Source organism: Bombina bombina, chromosome 3, assembly GCF_027579735.1.
Source record: "Bombina bombina isolate aBomBom1 chromosome 3, aBomBom1.pri, whole genome shotgun sequence".
Classification (NCBI taxonomy): domain Eukaryota; kingdom Metazoa; phylum Chordata; class Amphibia; order Anura; family Bombinatoridae; genus Bombina; species Bombina bombina.
Genome location: NC_069501.1, coordinates 814,514,319 through 814,528,029, shown reverse-complemented (window position 1 = coordinate 814,528,029; position 13,711 = coordinate 814,514,319). Strand labels below are relative to the sequence as shown.

The following is a 13,711-nucleotide window of genomic DNA, read 5'->3' as shown; positions in this document are numbered from 1 at the left end:
ATGAAATCAGTAATTGCAACATCAAGTTACAAAAGGGCTGCATCTCAAATAACAAAGCCAATGTTAATATGCACATGATCCCACACTATTAACAATAGAGACCATATAATACCCAAACATCAAACAAATAATACAAAATAGATTGGACTACTTCAAAGCCCAATGGAGTATGTTAGAAACCTTTATGTACAGTGAGAACCCAAACGATATCCAGATCACATATCCCATCCTTCAATAGAAGGGACTGAAATCCAAGGAGGTATTTAGGCCCCTTGGGGCTAAAGTGTCCATCCGGTAAATCCATTTACTCTCCAATTGTAACAATTTTTTAGCTCTGTTGCCTCCCCTAGGCATGGGGGTTACATGATCGATCAGCATCGATCTCAGACTTGAAACACCATGTTTGAACTTTATACAGTGGCGTGCCACTGGCTGGTCTGATTCACCCTTGGTAGGTGCTTCAAGGATGGCACAATGATGATTGGCCATCCGCTCATGAAAGGTGGTTATCATTTTCCCAATGTATACCCTAGAGCACGGGCATATCAGCATATACACAACAAACGTACTTGTGCAAGACAGCCTATGACGTATCATGTATCTATGGTTGTTATGTGGATATTGGAATGTGGGGCCCCTAAGCATACCATTGCAGGTGATGCAGCTGCCACATGGGAAACAGCCCATCTTAGCTGATTTCAACAATGTCTCCTTTTTATAGTGTATCACAGGATCGGTTTTGACCAACAATCTGAGAGACCTGTTGGTCAAAACCGATCCTGTGAAACACTACAAAAAGGAGATATGGTTGAAATCAGCTAAGATGGGCTGTTTCCCATGTGGCAGCTGCATCACCTGCAATGGTATGCTTAGGGGCAACACATTCCAACAACCACCACATAACAACCATAGATACATGATACGTCATAGGTTGTCTTGCACAAGTATGTTTGTTGAATATATGCTGATATGCCCGTGCTCTAGGGTATACATTGGGAAAACAATAACCACCTTTCATGAGCGGATGGCCAATCATCGTTGTGCCATCCGTGAAGCACTTACCAAGGGTGAATCAGACCAGCCAGTGGCACGCCACTTTATAAAGTTCAAACATGGTGTTTCAAGCCTGCGATCGATGCTGATCAATCATGTCCCCCATGCCTAGGGGAGGCAAAAGAGCTAAAAAAATTTTATAATTGGAGAGTAAATGGATTTACCAGATGGACACTTTAGCCCCAAGGGGCCTTAATACCTCCCTGGATTTCAGTCCCTTCTATTGAAGGATGGGGTATGAGATCTGGATATCGTTTGGGTTCTCACTGTACATAAAGGTTTCTAACATACTCCATTGGGCTTTGAAGTAGTCCAATCTATTTAGTATTATTTGTTTGATGTTTGGGTATTATATGGTCTCTATTGTTAATAGTGTGGGATCATGTGCATATTAACATTGGCTTTGTTATTTGATATACAACCCTTTTGTAACTTGATGTTGCAATTACTAATTTCATATTATGCGCAATGCCATATAATGTGATATTTAACATCTTGTGTTTTAAGTGTGTACATTCCTTATTTTTTACTGCATACTATTTGCTGTAATAGTGGGGCTTGATTTGTAGCACTAACATGCTATATCGCTGTGTGCCTAATATAGTGCAATGCATTAATCACTGATAATTTTTGCCCCTTTCCCTTCTGTTACAGAAATAGTGCGCAGTGTAAAATAGTATAGGTATATATTATCCTACCCTTTACCCTGCTGATTGCCAACATAGCTACATATGTTAATGTGTACGTACGTTGTTATAGCAACGTTGCCACGTACGTCATGATGTCATTGACGTCGGCGTACTTTGATGAAGTCACACGCACGTGTTGAATGGCGGAACGCTTGGGCAGTAAGAGGCTGCAAAATGGGTATAAAAGGTTAGGCTTTATACATATTTGTCAGTGATTTTAGGTTTTCTCTGCTGCTTTTTGACATTTGACAAAGGCACAATTTCGTGCCGAAACGTTATGTCTTTTAAATTTTGACTCAATAAAACTGGATTTTTTTATACAAAGACTATTGAGTGCCTGTGCTTTGGACTGACTCTCTCTCTCTCTCTCTTTCTTTCTCTCTCTCTCTCTCTCTCTCTCTCTCTCTCTCTCTCTCTCTCTCTCTCTCTCTATATATATATATATATATATATATATATTTATATATATATATATATATATATGTACACGCACACACACAGTGCATTCAGACAGAAAGTATTTAGACCTTATAATATTTTCATATTTTTTTATGTTGCAGCCTTATGCTAAAATTGTTGAAATTAATATTTTTTTTCACGTAAATCTAACCTCAATACCCCATAATGACAAATTATGTTTTAATAAGTATGCAAATTTATTGAAAAGAAAAAACTGGAATATTCAGTTGTGTATTATCATTAAAACAAATTGTATTGTTTATTAATTCTTTCTTGTTTCAGGTTGAAAACAAGGATTTAAAAAATAGAGTTCTTAATGATCCAGTAACATACAATGAAAAGTTTAATAAAGAGTGCAAGTCTTTCTGTGAAGCCTTACTTGAAAAAGACCCTAAGAAAAGAATTGGTTTTAAAGATGGAAATTGTGATGAGCTTCGTGTTGTGCCCTTTTTCAGAGAAATCAACTGGAGGAAACTAGAAGCTGGTATGTATTTAGGACATACTTCAATAACAGGGGCACTATATTTAAGAAGTGTGAATTATATGTGAAACTATAAATAACATTTAAATACATTTGGTTTTAAGGGATCACTGCCTCACTACAAGGTTGAAATCTATTTGTCATAGGCTTACTAGAACCACTTGGGTTGTAACTGGTTATAAGGTTGCCTACTTAAATTATGCTGCTGAGTCTATAAAATACATTATTTACTAGTGCTTTAAGTGATGCAGCTCCCATGACCTATAGGATTGACAGTGGCAATACTCTGACCATGCCAAGGTGTGCTGGAGACCCACTGTCCTAAAACCTCCCTACTCTAATAAGGGGGTTATTATATAAAAGCAATTCCCTTCTCATTTGCTCTTAGTGTCACTTAAATTGGTAAGGGAACTTAACTAAATTCTCCTTCAGCAGGTTCATTGATACTGTTAACTACCCTCTTTTGCTCCAAACCCTCCAATCCTTTGGCATTTGTGACACAGCCCTCTCATGGTTCTCTTCCTACCTGTCTTATCGTACCTTTAGTGTAGCCTTCTCAGGGGCTTCCTCTGCCCCGTTATTACTTTTTGTTGGGGTACCGCAAGGCTCTGTCCTCGGTCCCCTTCTCTTCTCAATCTACATGTCATCATTAGGTTCCATAATAAAGTCCCCCGGGTTTCCATATAATTTGTTTGCTGACGTCACTCAAATCTACATCTCTGCTCCAGACCTATCTCCTTCCTTGCTAACTTGTGACACTAACTGTCTTCTCACATCTCTTCATGGATGTCCTCTCCCTACCTTAAGCTAAATCTCTCCAAAACTGAGCTCCTTATTTCCCCCCCTTCATCTAAAATCCCCACCCCCCATCTCTCTATAACTGTTGACAACTCCATCATTACCCCTATGTTTGATGTCTTGGGGTCACACTTGACTCAGATCTTTCTTTCACTCCTCACATTCAGGCTTTGGCTAAATCCTGCCGCTTCCACCGTAAAAATATCTCTAAAAATTAGACATTTCCTTACACAAGGCACAACTAAGATTTTAATCCACTCTCTCATCCATTCCCGCCTTGACTACTGCAACTCTGTCCTCTCTGGTCTCTCTAGCTGCTGTCTAGCTCCTTAACAATCCATAATAAATGCATCTGCCAGGCTCATCTTCATTACACATCACACTTAATCTTCTGCACCTCTCTGCCAATCCCTTCACTGGCTTCTTCTTGCCTCCAGGATTAAACACAAAACTCTGACTTTGATATACAAAGCCCTCAACTGCACTGCTCCCCTCTATATCTCAGACCTTGTCTCCAGATATTCTCCTTCCTGTTCACTTCGCTCTGCTCACAGCCTCCTTCTCTCCTCCTCTCTTGTTACCTCCTCACATTCCCGATTACATGACTTCTCCAGACTGGCTCGCATCTTGTGGAACTCTCTGCCTCACTCCACAAGACTCTCCCCTAGTTTTGAAAGCTTCAAGCACTCCTTAAAGACTCTTCTGTTTAGGGATGCATACAACCTACACTAACCTTTCCTAAAAATAGTTTCTCTCCTCCATTGCTATCCGCCATTAATCCCCTTAGAATGTAAGCCTAACAGCCCAACTGCTTGCAGATCACCTTCACAAGAGCTGACAGTGACTACAACAGTGTGACTCTAGACAGGGCCCATTTCATCCCTATAATTGCTACCTTGTATACCGCCTATGTTTATAACGCTGCAAAATCTGTTGGCGATCTACAAATAACCGATAACAATAATAAAATAATAATAATAATTCCTCATGGCACTTAGGATTCACCTCTTAAACAGGTCACTTAAAAACTACAAATTAGAGCTGTGTGGTCTCTGGTTTGATTAAGCTTTACCTCTAGGGGATTTTAGTAACTGTCCCCATTTTTGCTTCTTTTTTCACTATAGGGCTAGATTATTAAGTAATTGTTAATTAAATATGTATGATAGAGGTAATTGCTTTATAATAAAGTTATAACCTTTAACTCACTATTAACCCCTAAACCAATACACACCAAAATCACAAACTGCACTGCTTCACTATTACCCCTAAACTGCCACACACCCACATCACAGACAATAAAATTATACAGACTATAATTACAGAAAATTAAAAAAATACCAAAAATAAAAACCCCACAGTTATGCCTATTCTGAAACTACAGTAAAGCACCCCTTAAAAAAACCCATCCTAAAATAAAAGAAAACTATACTAACACTAAAAGTTACTATAGCAAAAGCCCCTTAGAAGGGCTTTTTGTAAGGCATTAACCTAAAGCAATTTAGCTCTTTTCTCAAAAAACATACAACCTCATTCTACAATAAAAATTACCCCACCCCCAAAAAAAAACTACTCTAAAAATTGCCCTATGGGCATTTAAATGGTAGGGCATTGCTTTAAAGCTCTTTTTTTGCCCAACAGAGAAACAATTATACTAAATAAATGATTGCTCTGAAAAGGGCAATTGGTTGGGCATTGCCCTTAGAAGGGCATTTGGTAGAGCAGTACCCTAAAGCTCTTTTGCTGTCCACCGAAAACACCCCCAAAAAAACTATTCATAAAAAAAAACTATCCTAAAAAAGGATTGTGCTAAAAAAGGGCATTTGGTGCGGCATTGCCCTTAGAAGAGTAATTGGTAGGACAGTGCCCCAAAGCTGCCCAATGGGAAAAAAATATTCTAAAAAAATGCATCAATGCTCAAACAGAACTGTTTCCAAGGGGGCACTAAGGAACTTTAAGAAATAAAAATGAACTAATTGTGCATTCAACACCGAAGTAGAAAAAAAAATTAAAATAAGATAATCATCATTAAAAATATATTAAAGATATATGATGGTATTCATAAAGCAAAAATCCGGAAAATGCTAAAAAAGAGTCTGCTCCTCTTCAAATGGTCTGGGAAAACCTCTTCACATTCTGCAAATGACAAACAAGAGGGTACCTTATAGCATAACCAGACTTCAGAAGTCTGGTTACACTATGAAGCACCCTCTTGTTTGTTGTTTGCATATTCTAAAAAAAACAACCTATCCTAAAAAAAAGATTGTCCTGAAAAAAACATTTGGTTGGGCATTGCCTATAAAATTGCATTTGGTAGGGCAGTGCCCTAAATCTCTTTTATGGCCCAGTATAAAAAAACCTATTCTTAAAAAAACCTATCCTAAAAAAAGGTTGCCCTGAAAAAGGCATTTGGCAGTGCAAAAAATCCCCTCTATTCTACAAAAAAAAACACCCACCCCAAAAAAAGCCTACTGTTAAACCCCAAAGATGGTACTCATCAACCTTGAATCCTGCTCCTTCATGATCACCAACTGTGGTACTCCGCTTCATGGTGACGGGGACTCATCTTCATGGAGGCGGCGGTCATCTTCTATCTTCATCCTGGCAATGGTCCATCTTCATACATTTTCTGCCCCCGCTCCAATGGGGAAGTCTTCATCCATCTTCTACCTGATGGGTCTTCCTTTCTGCCAAAGATGACAAGAAAAAAAGGTAAGAAGACGCTTCAGGTGGAAGATGGATGAAGACTTCCCTAGCGGAGGGCGGCAGAAGATGGATGAGGATGGACCACGCTTCCAGGATAAAGATAGAAGAGGAACATCACCTTAATGAAGATTTACTCCCCCCACCACTAGGATGAATACAGCTCCATCTTTGGGGTTTAACGGTAGACAATGTTTTTTTGTTTTTTTTAAAAAGAGCTGTAATCACTTTAGCGAAATTCCCTACCAAAATGCCCTTATCAGGGCAATTTTTAGAGTAAGTTTATTTTTTTAATTTTATTTAGATAGGCTTTTATGGGGGCGTGGGGGATTACTTTTATTGCAGAATGGGGTTGTATATTTTTGAGAAAAAACATAATTTATGTAAGAACTTACCTGATAAATTAATTTCTTTTATATTGGCAAGAGTCCATGAGCTAGTGACGTATGGGATATACAATCCTACCAGGAGGGGCAAAGTTTCCCAAACCTCAAAATGCCTATAAATACAACCCGCACCACACCCACAATTCAGTTTAACGAATAGCCAAGATGTGGGGTGATAAAGAAAGGAGTAAAAAGCATCAACAAAGAAATTTGGAAATAATTGTGCTTTATACAAAAAATCATAACCACCATAAAAAGGGTGGGCCTCATTGACTCTTGCCAATATGAAATAAATGAATTTATCAGGTAAATTCTTACATAAATTATGTTTTCTTTCATGTAATTGGCAAGAGTCCATGAGCTAGTGACGTATGGGATAGCAATACCCAAGATGTGGAACTCCACGCAAGAGTCACTAGAGAGGGAGGGATAAAAAATAAAAACAGCCATTTTCCGCTGAAAAAAATTAATCCACAACCCAAATCATAAGTTTAGTCTCATAATTGAAAAGAAAAAATTCAAATTAGAAGCAGAAGAATCAAACTGAAACAGTTGCCAAAAAACTGCTTCCGAAGAGGCAAATACATCAAAATGGTAGAATTTAGTAAAAGTATGCAAAGAAGACCAAGTTGCTGCTTTGCAAATCTGATCAACTGAAGCTTCATTCTTAAAAGCCCAAGAAGTGGAAACTGATCTAGTAGAATGAGCTGTAATTCTCTGAGGCAGGGTTTTACCCAACTACAAATAAGCTTGATGAATCAAAAGCTTTAACCATGATGCCAAAGAAACGGCAGAAGCCTTCTGACCTTTCCTGGAATCAGAAAAGATAACAAATAGACTAGAAGTCTTCCTGAAATCTTTAGTAGCTTCAACATAATATTTCAGAGCTCTCACCACATCCAAAGAATGTAAAGATCTCTCCAAAGAATTCTTAGGATTAGGACACAAAGAAGGGACAACAATCTCTCTATTAATGTTGTTAGAATTCACAACCTTAGGTAAAAATTGAAATGAAGTCCACAAAACTGCCTTATCCTGATGAAAAATTAGAAAAGGAGATTCACAAGAGAGAGCAGGTAATTCAGAAACTCTTCTATCAGAAGAGATGGCCAAAGGAACAACACTTTCCAAGAAAGTAGTTTACTGTCCAAAGAATGCATTGGCTCAAATGGGGGAGCCTGTAAAGCCTTCAAAACCAAATTAAGACTCCAGGGAGGAGAGATTGATTAGATGACAGGCTTGATACGAACCAAAACCTGTACAAAACAGTGAATATCAGGAAGTTTAGCAATTTTTCTGTGGAATAAAGCAGAAAGAGCAGAGATTTGTCTTTTCACAGAACTTGCAGACAAACCTTTATCCAAACCATCCTGAAGAAACTGTAAAATTCTAGGAATTCTATATGAATGCCAAGAAAATTTATGAGAAGAACACCATGAAATGTAAGTCTTCCAAATTCGATAATAAATCTTTCTAGAAACAGATTTACGAGCCTGCAACATAGTATTAATCACTGAGTCAGAGAAACCTCTATGACTAAGCACTAAGCGTTCAATTTCCATACCTTCAAATTTAATGATTTGAGATCCTGATGGAAAAAAGGGCCTTGAGATAGAAGGTCTGGCCTTAAGGGAAGTGGCCAAGGTTGGCAACTGGACATACGAACAAGATCCGCATACCAAAACCTGTGAGGCCATGCTGGAGCCACCAGCAGCACAAACAATTGCTCCATGATGATTTTCAAGATCACTCTTGGAAGAAGAACTAGAGGCGGGAAAATATAAGCAGGTTGATAACACCAAGGAAGTGTCAATGCATCCACTGCTTCTGCCTCAGTATCCCTGGACCTGGACAGGTACCTGGGAATTTCTTGTTTAGATAAGATGCCATCAGATCTATTTCTGGAAGCCCCCACATCTGCACAATTTGAGAAAACACATCTGGGTGGAGAGACCATTCTCCCGGATGTAAAGTCTGATGACTGAGATAATCCGCTTCCCAATTACCTGGGATATGAACCGCAAAAATTAGACAAGAGCTGGATTCCGCCCAAACAAGTATCCGGGATACTTCTTTCATAGCTTGAGGACTGTGAGTCCCACCCTGATGATTGACATATGCCACAGTTGTGACATTGTCTGTCTGAAAACAAATGAATAATTCTCTCTTCAACAGAGGCCAAAACTGAAGAGCCCTGAGAATTGCACGGAGTTCCAAAATATTGATTAGAAATCTCGTCTCTTGAGAGTTCCAAACCCCTTGTGCTGTCAGAGATCCCCAAACAGCTCCCCAACCTGAAAGACTCGCATCTGTTGTGATCACAGTCCAGGTTGGATGAATTAAAGAGGCCCCTAGAATTATATGATGGTGATCTAACCACCAAGTCAGAGAAAGTCGAACATTGGGATTTAAGGATATCAATTGTGATATCCTTGTATAATCCCTGCACCATTGGTTCAGCATACAAAGCTGGAGAGGTCTCATATGAAAACGAGAAAAAGGGATCACGTCCGATGCTGCAGTCAAAAGACCTAAAACTTCCATGCACATAGCTACTGAAGGGAATGACTGAAACTGAAGGTTCCGACAGGCTGCAACCAATTTGAAATATCTCTTGTCTGTTAGAGACAAAGTCATGGACACTAAATCTATCTGGAAACTTTTTGGTAAATTGATCCTCCAACCATGTCTTCGAAGAAACAACACTAGTTGATTCATGTGAGATTCTGCAGATGTAAAGATTGAGCAAGTACCAAGATATCGTCCAAATTAGGAAACACCGCAATACCCCGCTCTCTGATTACAGAGAGTAGGGCACCGAGAACCTTTGAAAAGATTCTTGGAGCTGTCGCTAGGCCAAAACAAAGAGCAACAAATTGGTAATGCTTGTCTAGAAAAGAGAATCTCAGGAACTGATAGTGATCCCGATGAATTGGAATATGAAGATATGCATCCTGTAAGTCTATTGTGGACATACAATGCCCTTGCTGAACAAAAGGCAAAATAGTCCTTATAGTCAACATTTTGAAAGTTGGTACTCTTACATATCGATTCAAAATCTTTAGATCCAGAACTGGTCTGAATGAATTTTCTTTCTTTGGGACAATGAATAGATTTGAATAAAACCCCAGACCCTGTTCCTGAAACGGAACTGGCATGATTACCCCTGATAACTCCAGGTCTGAAACACACTTCAGGAAAGCCTGAGCCTTTACTGGGTTTGCTGGAATGCGTGAGAGAAAAAATCTTCTCACAGGCGGTCTTACTCTGAATCCTATTCTGTGCCCCTGAGAGACAATACTCTGAATCCAATAATTTTGGACAGCTGCCCCCTACCAGCTGAGCTGGAATGAGGGCTGCACCTTCATGCGGTCTTGGGGGCTGGCTTTGATCTCTTAAAAGGCTTGGATTTATTCCAATTTGAGGAAGGCTTCCAATTGGAAACAGATTCCTTTGGGGAAGGATTAGATTTCTGTTTCTTATTATGTCGAAAGGAGCGAAAATGGTTAGAAGGTTTAGTTTTCCCCCTAGGTTTTTTTATCCTTAGGCAAAAAGACTCCCTCCCTTCCCCCCAGTGACAGTTGAAATTATCGAATCCAACTGAGAAACAAATAATTTATTAACTTGGAAAGAAAGAGATAGCAATCTGGACTTCGAAGTCATATCAGCATTCCAAGATTTAAGCCATAAAGCTCTTCTAGCTAAAATAGCTAAAAACATATATCTAACATCAATTTTGATGATATCAAAAATGGCATCACAAATGAAATTATTAGCATGTTGAATTAATTTAACAATGCTAGACAAATCATGATCTGATACTTGTTGCGCTAAAGTTTCCAACCAAAAAGTTGAAGCAACTGTAACATCAGCCAAATAAATTGCAGGCCTAAGAAGATGACCTGAATATAAATAAGCCTTCCTTAGATAAGATTCAAGTTTCCTATCTAAAGGATCTTTAAAAGAAGTACTATCTTCCGTAGGAATAGTAGTACGTTTAGCAAGAGTAGAGATAGCCCCATCAACTTTGGGGATCTTTTCCCAAAACTCCAATCTAACAGTTGGCAAAGGATACAATTTTTTAAACCTTGAAGAAGGAATAAAAGAAGTACCAGGCCTATTCCATTCCTTAGAAATCATATCTGAAATAGCATCACAAACTGAAAAAAACCTCTGGAATAACCACAGGAAGTTTATAAACAGAATTTAAACGTTTACTAGTATTAATATCAAGAGGACTAGTTTCCTCCATATCTAATGTAATCAACACTTCTTTTAATAAAGAACGAATATACTCCATTTGAAATAAATAAGAGGATTTGTCAGTGTCAATATCTGAGGCAGGATCTTCTGAATCAGATAGATCCTCATCAGAGAAAGATAAATCAGTATGTTGCCGGTCATTTGAAATTTCATCAACTCTATGAGAAGTTTTAAAAGACCTTTTACGTTTATTAGAAGGCGGAATGGCAGACAAAGCCTTCTGAATAGAATCAGAAATAAAGTCTTTTAAATTTACAGGTATATCTTGTGCATTAGATGTTGAGGGAACAGCAACAGGTAATGAACTACTACTGATGGATACATTTTCTGCATGTAAAAGTTTATCATGACAACTATTACAAACCACAGCTGGAGGTATAATCTCCACAAGTTTACAACAAAGGCACTTAGCTTTGGTAGAACTGTTATCAGGCAGCAGGGATCCAACAGTGAATTCTGAGACAGGATCAGATTGAGACATCTTGCAAATGTAAGAGAAAAAAACAACATATAAAGCAAAATTATCAATTTCCTTATATGGCAGTTTCAGGAATGGGAAAAAATGCAAACAGCATAGCCCTCTGACATAGAAAAAAAGGCCAGAGGCAAAAGGAATGGGGTCTTAAATAATGAAAAGTATAACGCACAACAAACAGAAAAATATTTTTTGGCGCCAAAAACGTCCGGAAACTAAACACTTGCATCATAGATGACGCAACCTTGTAAAGGACTCGGCATCAACTAAGACGCCGGAAATGACGAATTTGCGTCAATGAACGTAATTTCGCGCCAAAAAAAATCTTGCGCCAAGAATGACGCAATAAATTTTGGCATTTTGCGCCCTCGAGAGCCTAATTTTGCCCGCGAATTTAAAAGACAGTCAATTTGAAAAAGAAACTATACCCCAGGTAAGAAATAATTTTTTCATAAAAAAGCATTTCCCAGAAATGAAACTGACAGTCTGCAAAAAAGGAAATATTCTGAAAACCTGAATCATGGCAAATATAAGTACAATACATATATTTAGAACTTTATATAAATACATAAAGTGCCAAACCATAGCTGAGAGTGTTTTTAGTAATGAAAACATACTTACAAAAAGACATCCATCCATATATAGCAGATAGCCAAACCAGTACTGAAACAGTTATCAGTAGAGGTAATGGAATATGAGTTTATATCGTCAATCTGAAAAGGGAGGTAGGAGATGAATCTCTACGACTGATAACAGAGAACCTATGAAATAGATCCCCGTGAGGAAAACCATTGCATTCAATAAGTGAGACTCCCTTCACATCCCTCTTACGTTCACTGTACTCTGAGAGGAATCGGGCTTGAAAAAAATGCTGAGAAGCGCATATCAACATAGAAATCTTAGCACAAACTTACTTCACCACCTCCATAGGAGGCAAAGTTTGTAAAACTGAATTGTGGATGTGGTGAGGGGTGTATTTATAGGCATTTTGAGGTTTGGGAAACTTTGCCCCCCCTGGTAGGATAGTATATCCCATACGTCACTAGCTCATGGACTCTTGCCAACTGCATGAAAGAAATAGCTAAACTGCTTTAGGGCAATGCACTGCAAAAAGCTCTTCTATTGCTATAGTAACTTTTAGTGTTAGTATAAGGTTTTTTATATTGCTGTGGGTATTTTTTTTAAGGGGGGCTTCAGTTTTAGAAGAGGCATAACTGTGGGTTTTTTATTTTTGCTTTCTTTAATGTATAAGTTTTTTTGTAACATAGGGGGTAATTGGGTTAGTGGGTTAGCTATTAAGTTAGGGGGTAGTTTGCGATGTGGGGGTGTGGCGGCTTAAGGGTTAATCGGGAAGCAGAGTAGTTTGCGATGTGGGGGTGTGGTGGTTTAGGGGTTAATAGCATAGTGGTGCAGTTTGCAATGTGGGGTATGGCATTTAGGGGCTAATAGTGTATCGAGGCAGTTTGCGATGTGGGCTAAGTGGTGGTTTATGGGTGGCTAGAGTAGGGGGCTTATTGACATGCAGGTTAGAGCGTGAATAAGGGTGTTATCACCTCAATTTCAACTAAAACATTTTGAATGATTTTCTGTTCATATTTTGTCTGCAAAATGTTTACATAATTCTTTCTTTCATACCAACATAAATAAATACCAAAATGTTATTTAAGTTTTTTTCCCATAGCTAAATGTGAAATTGTATGCTAATGAAATTCTGTTTCACACCAAAATAGGTATTCTCACACCACCTTTTGCCCCAGACTCAAAAACAGTCTATGCTAAAGATATTCAGGATGTAGGGGCATTTTCAACAGTGAAAGGCGTTAACTTGGAGCAAAATGATAAGGAATTTTTTGATGAATTTGCCTCAGGAAATATACCCATACCCTGGCAAGAAGAAATGATTGAAACTGGTATTTTTGAGGAATTAGAAGCAGAGTTAAATGATGTAAGGAGAGGTTCAGTTGCGAATGACAGCACAGCCAAGTCTGGAGTATGTCGAATTGCCTAGAAAATTACAATAGATGTATAGCAAAATGTATAGGTTGTACAGTATACCATCTGGCTTCTTGGTTTTGCAGATATAATATTTTTATTGTAAAAACTTCAGACTCACAAGTTGTTTAAAATTAGCTTACTGAAAGAAAAAATATTTCTAAATTTTTTCATGTAGAACCATAACTGAAAAAACGATCATGAGATAATTTAGCTTAGACTTATTTTTTTGCCTTTTATAGACAACATGGAGAACAGTTAGAAACGTGGTATATATTATTGAGACACATAAGAAATATATATTTTTTATCAACATTTTTAGCACTGATTTAAAAGCTGACCTTGCTCTTAGCTTAAAAGGGCAGAGTCAGCAACACAGATCAAACTAGATAAAGCTTAAGAAATCTGCTGGTGT

The 13,711-nt window shown here is 38.2% G+C and overlaps 1 protein-coding gene across 1 annotated transcript in view; it reads left to right on the top strand.

The window, feature by feature from the left end:
* Positions 1–13,403, top strand: part of GRK1 (G protein-coupled receptor kinase 1) — a 95,806-nt gene extending 82,403 nt beyond the window's left edge. Inside the window, exons 6-7 of the mRNA XM_053704905.1 lie at positions 2,484–2,685; positions 13,035–13,403. Coding sequence (XP_053560880.1) covers positions 2,484–2,685; positions 13,035–13,312 — 480 coding nt within the window. The 3' untranslated portion in view covers positions 13,313–13,403. The remainder of the gene's footprint in view (positions 1–2,483; positions 2,686–13,034) is intronic.
* Positions 13,404–13,711: the final 308 nt, after the last annotated feature.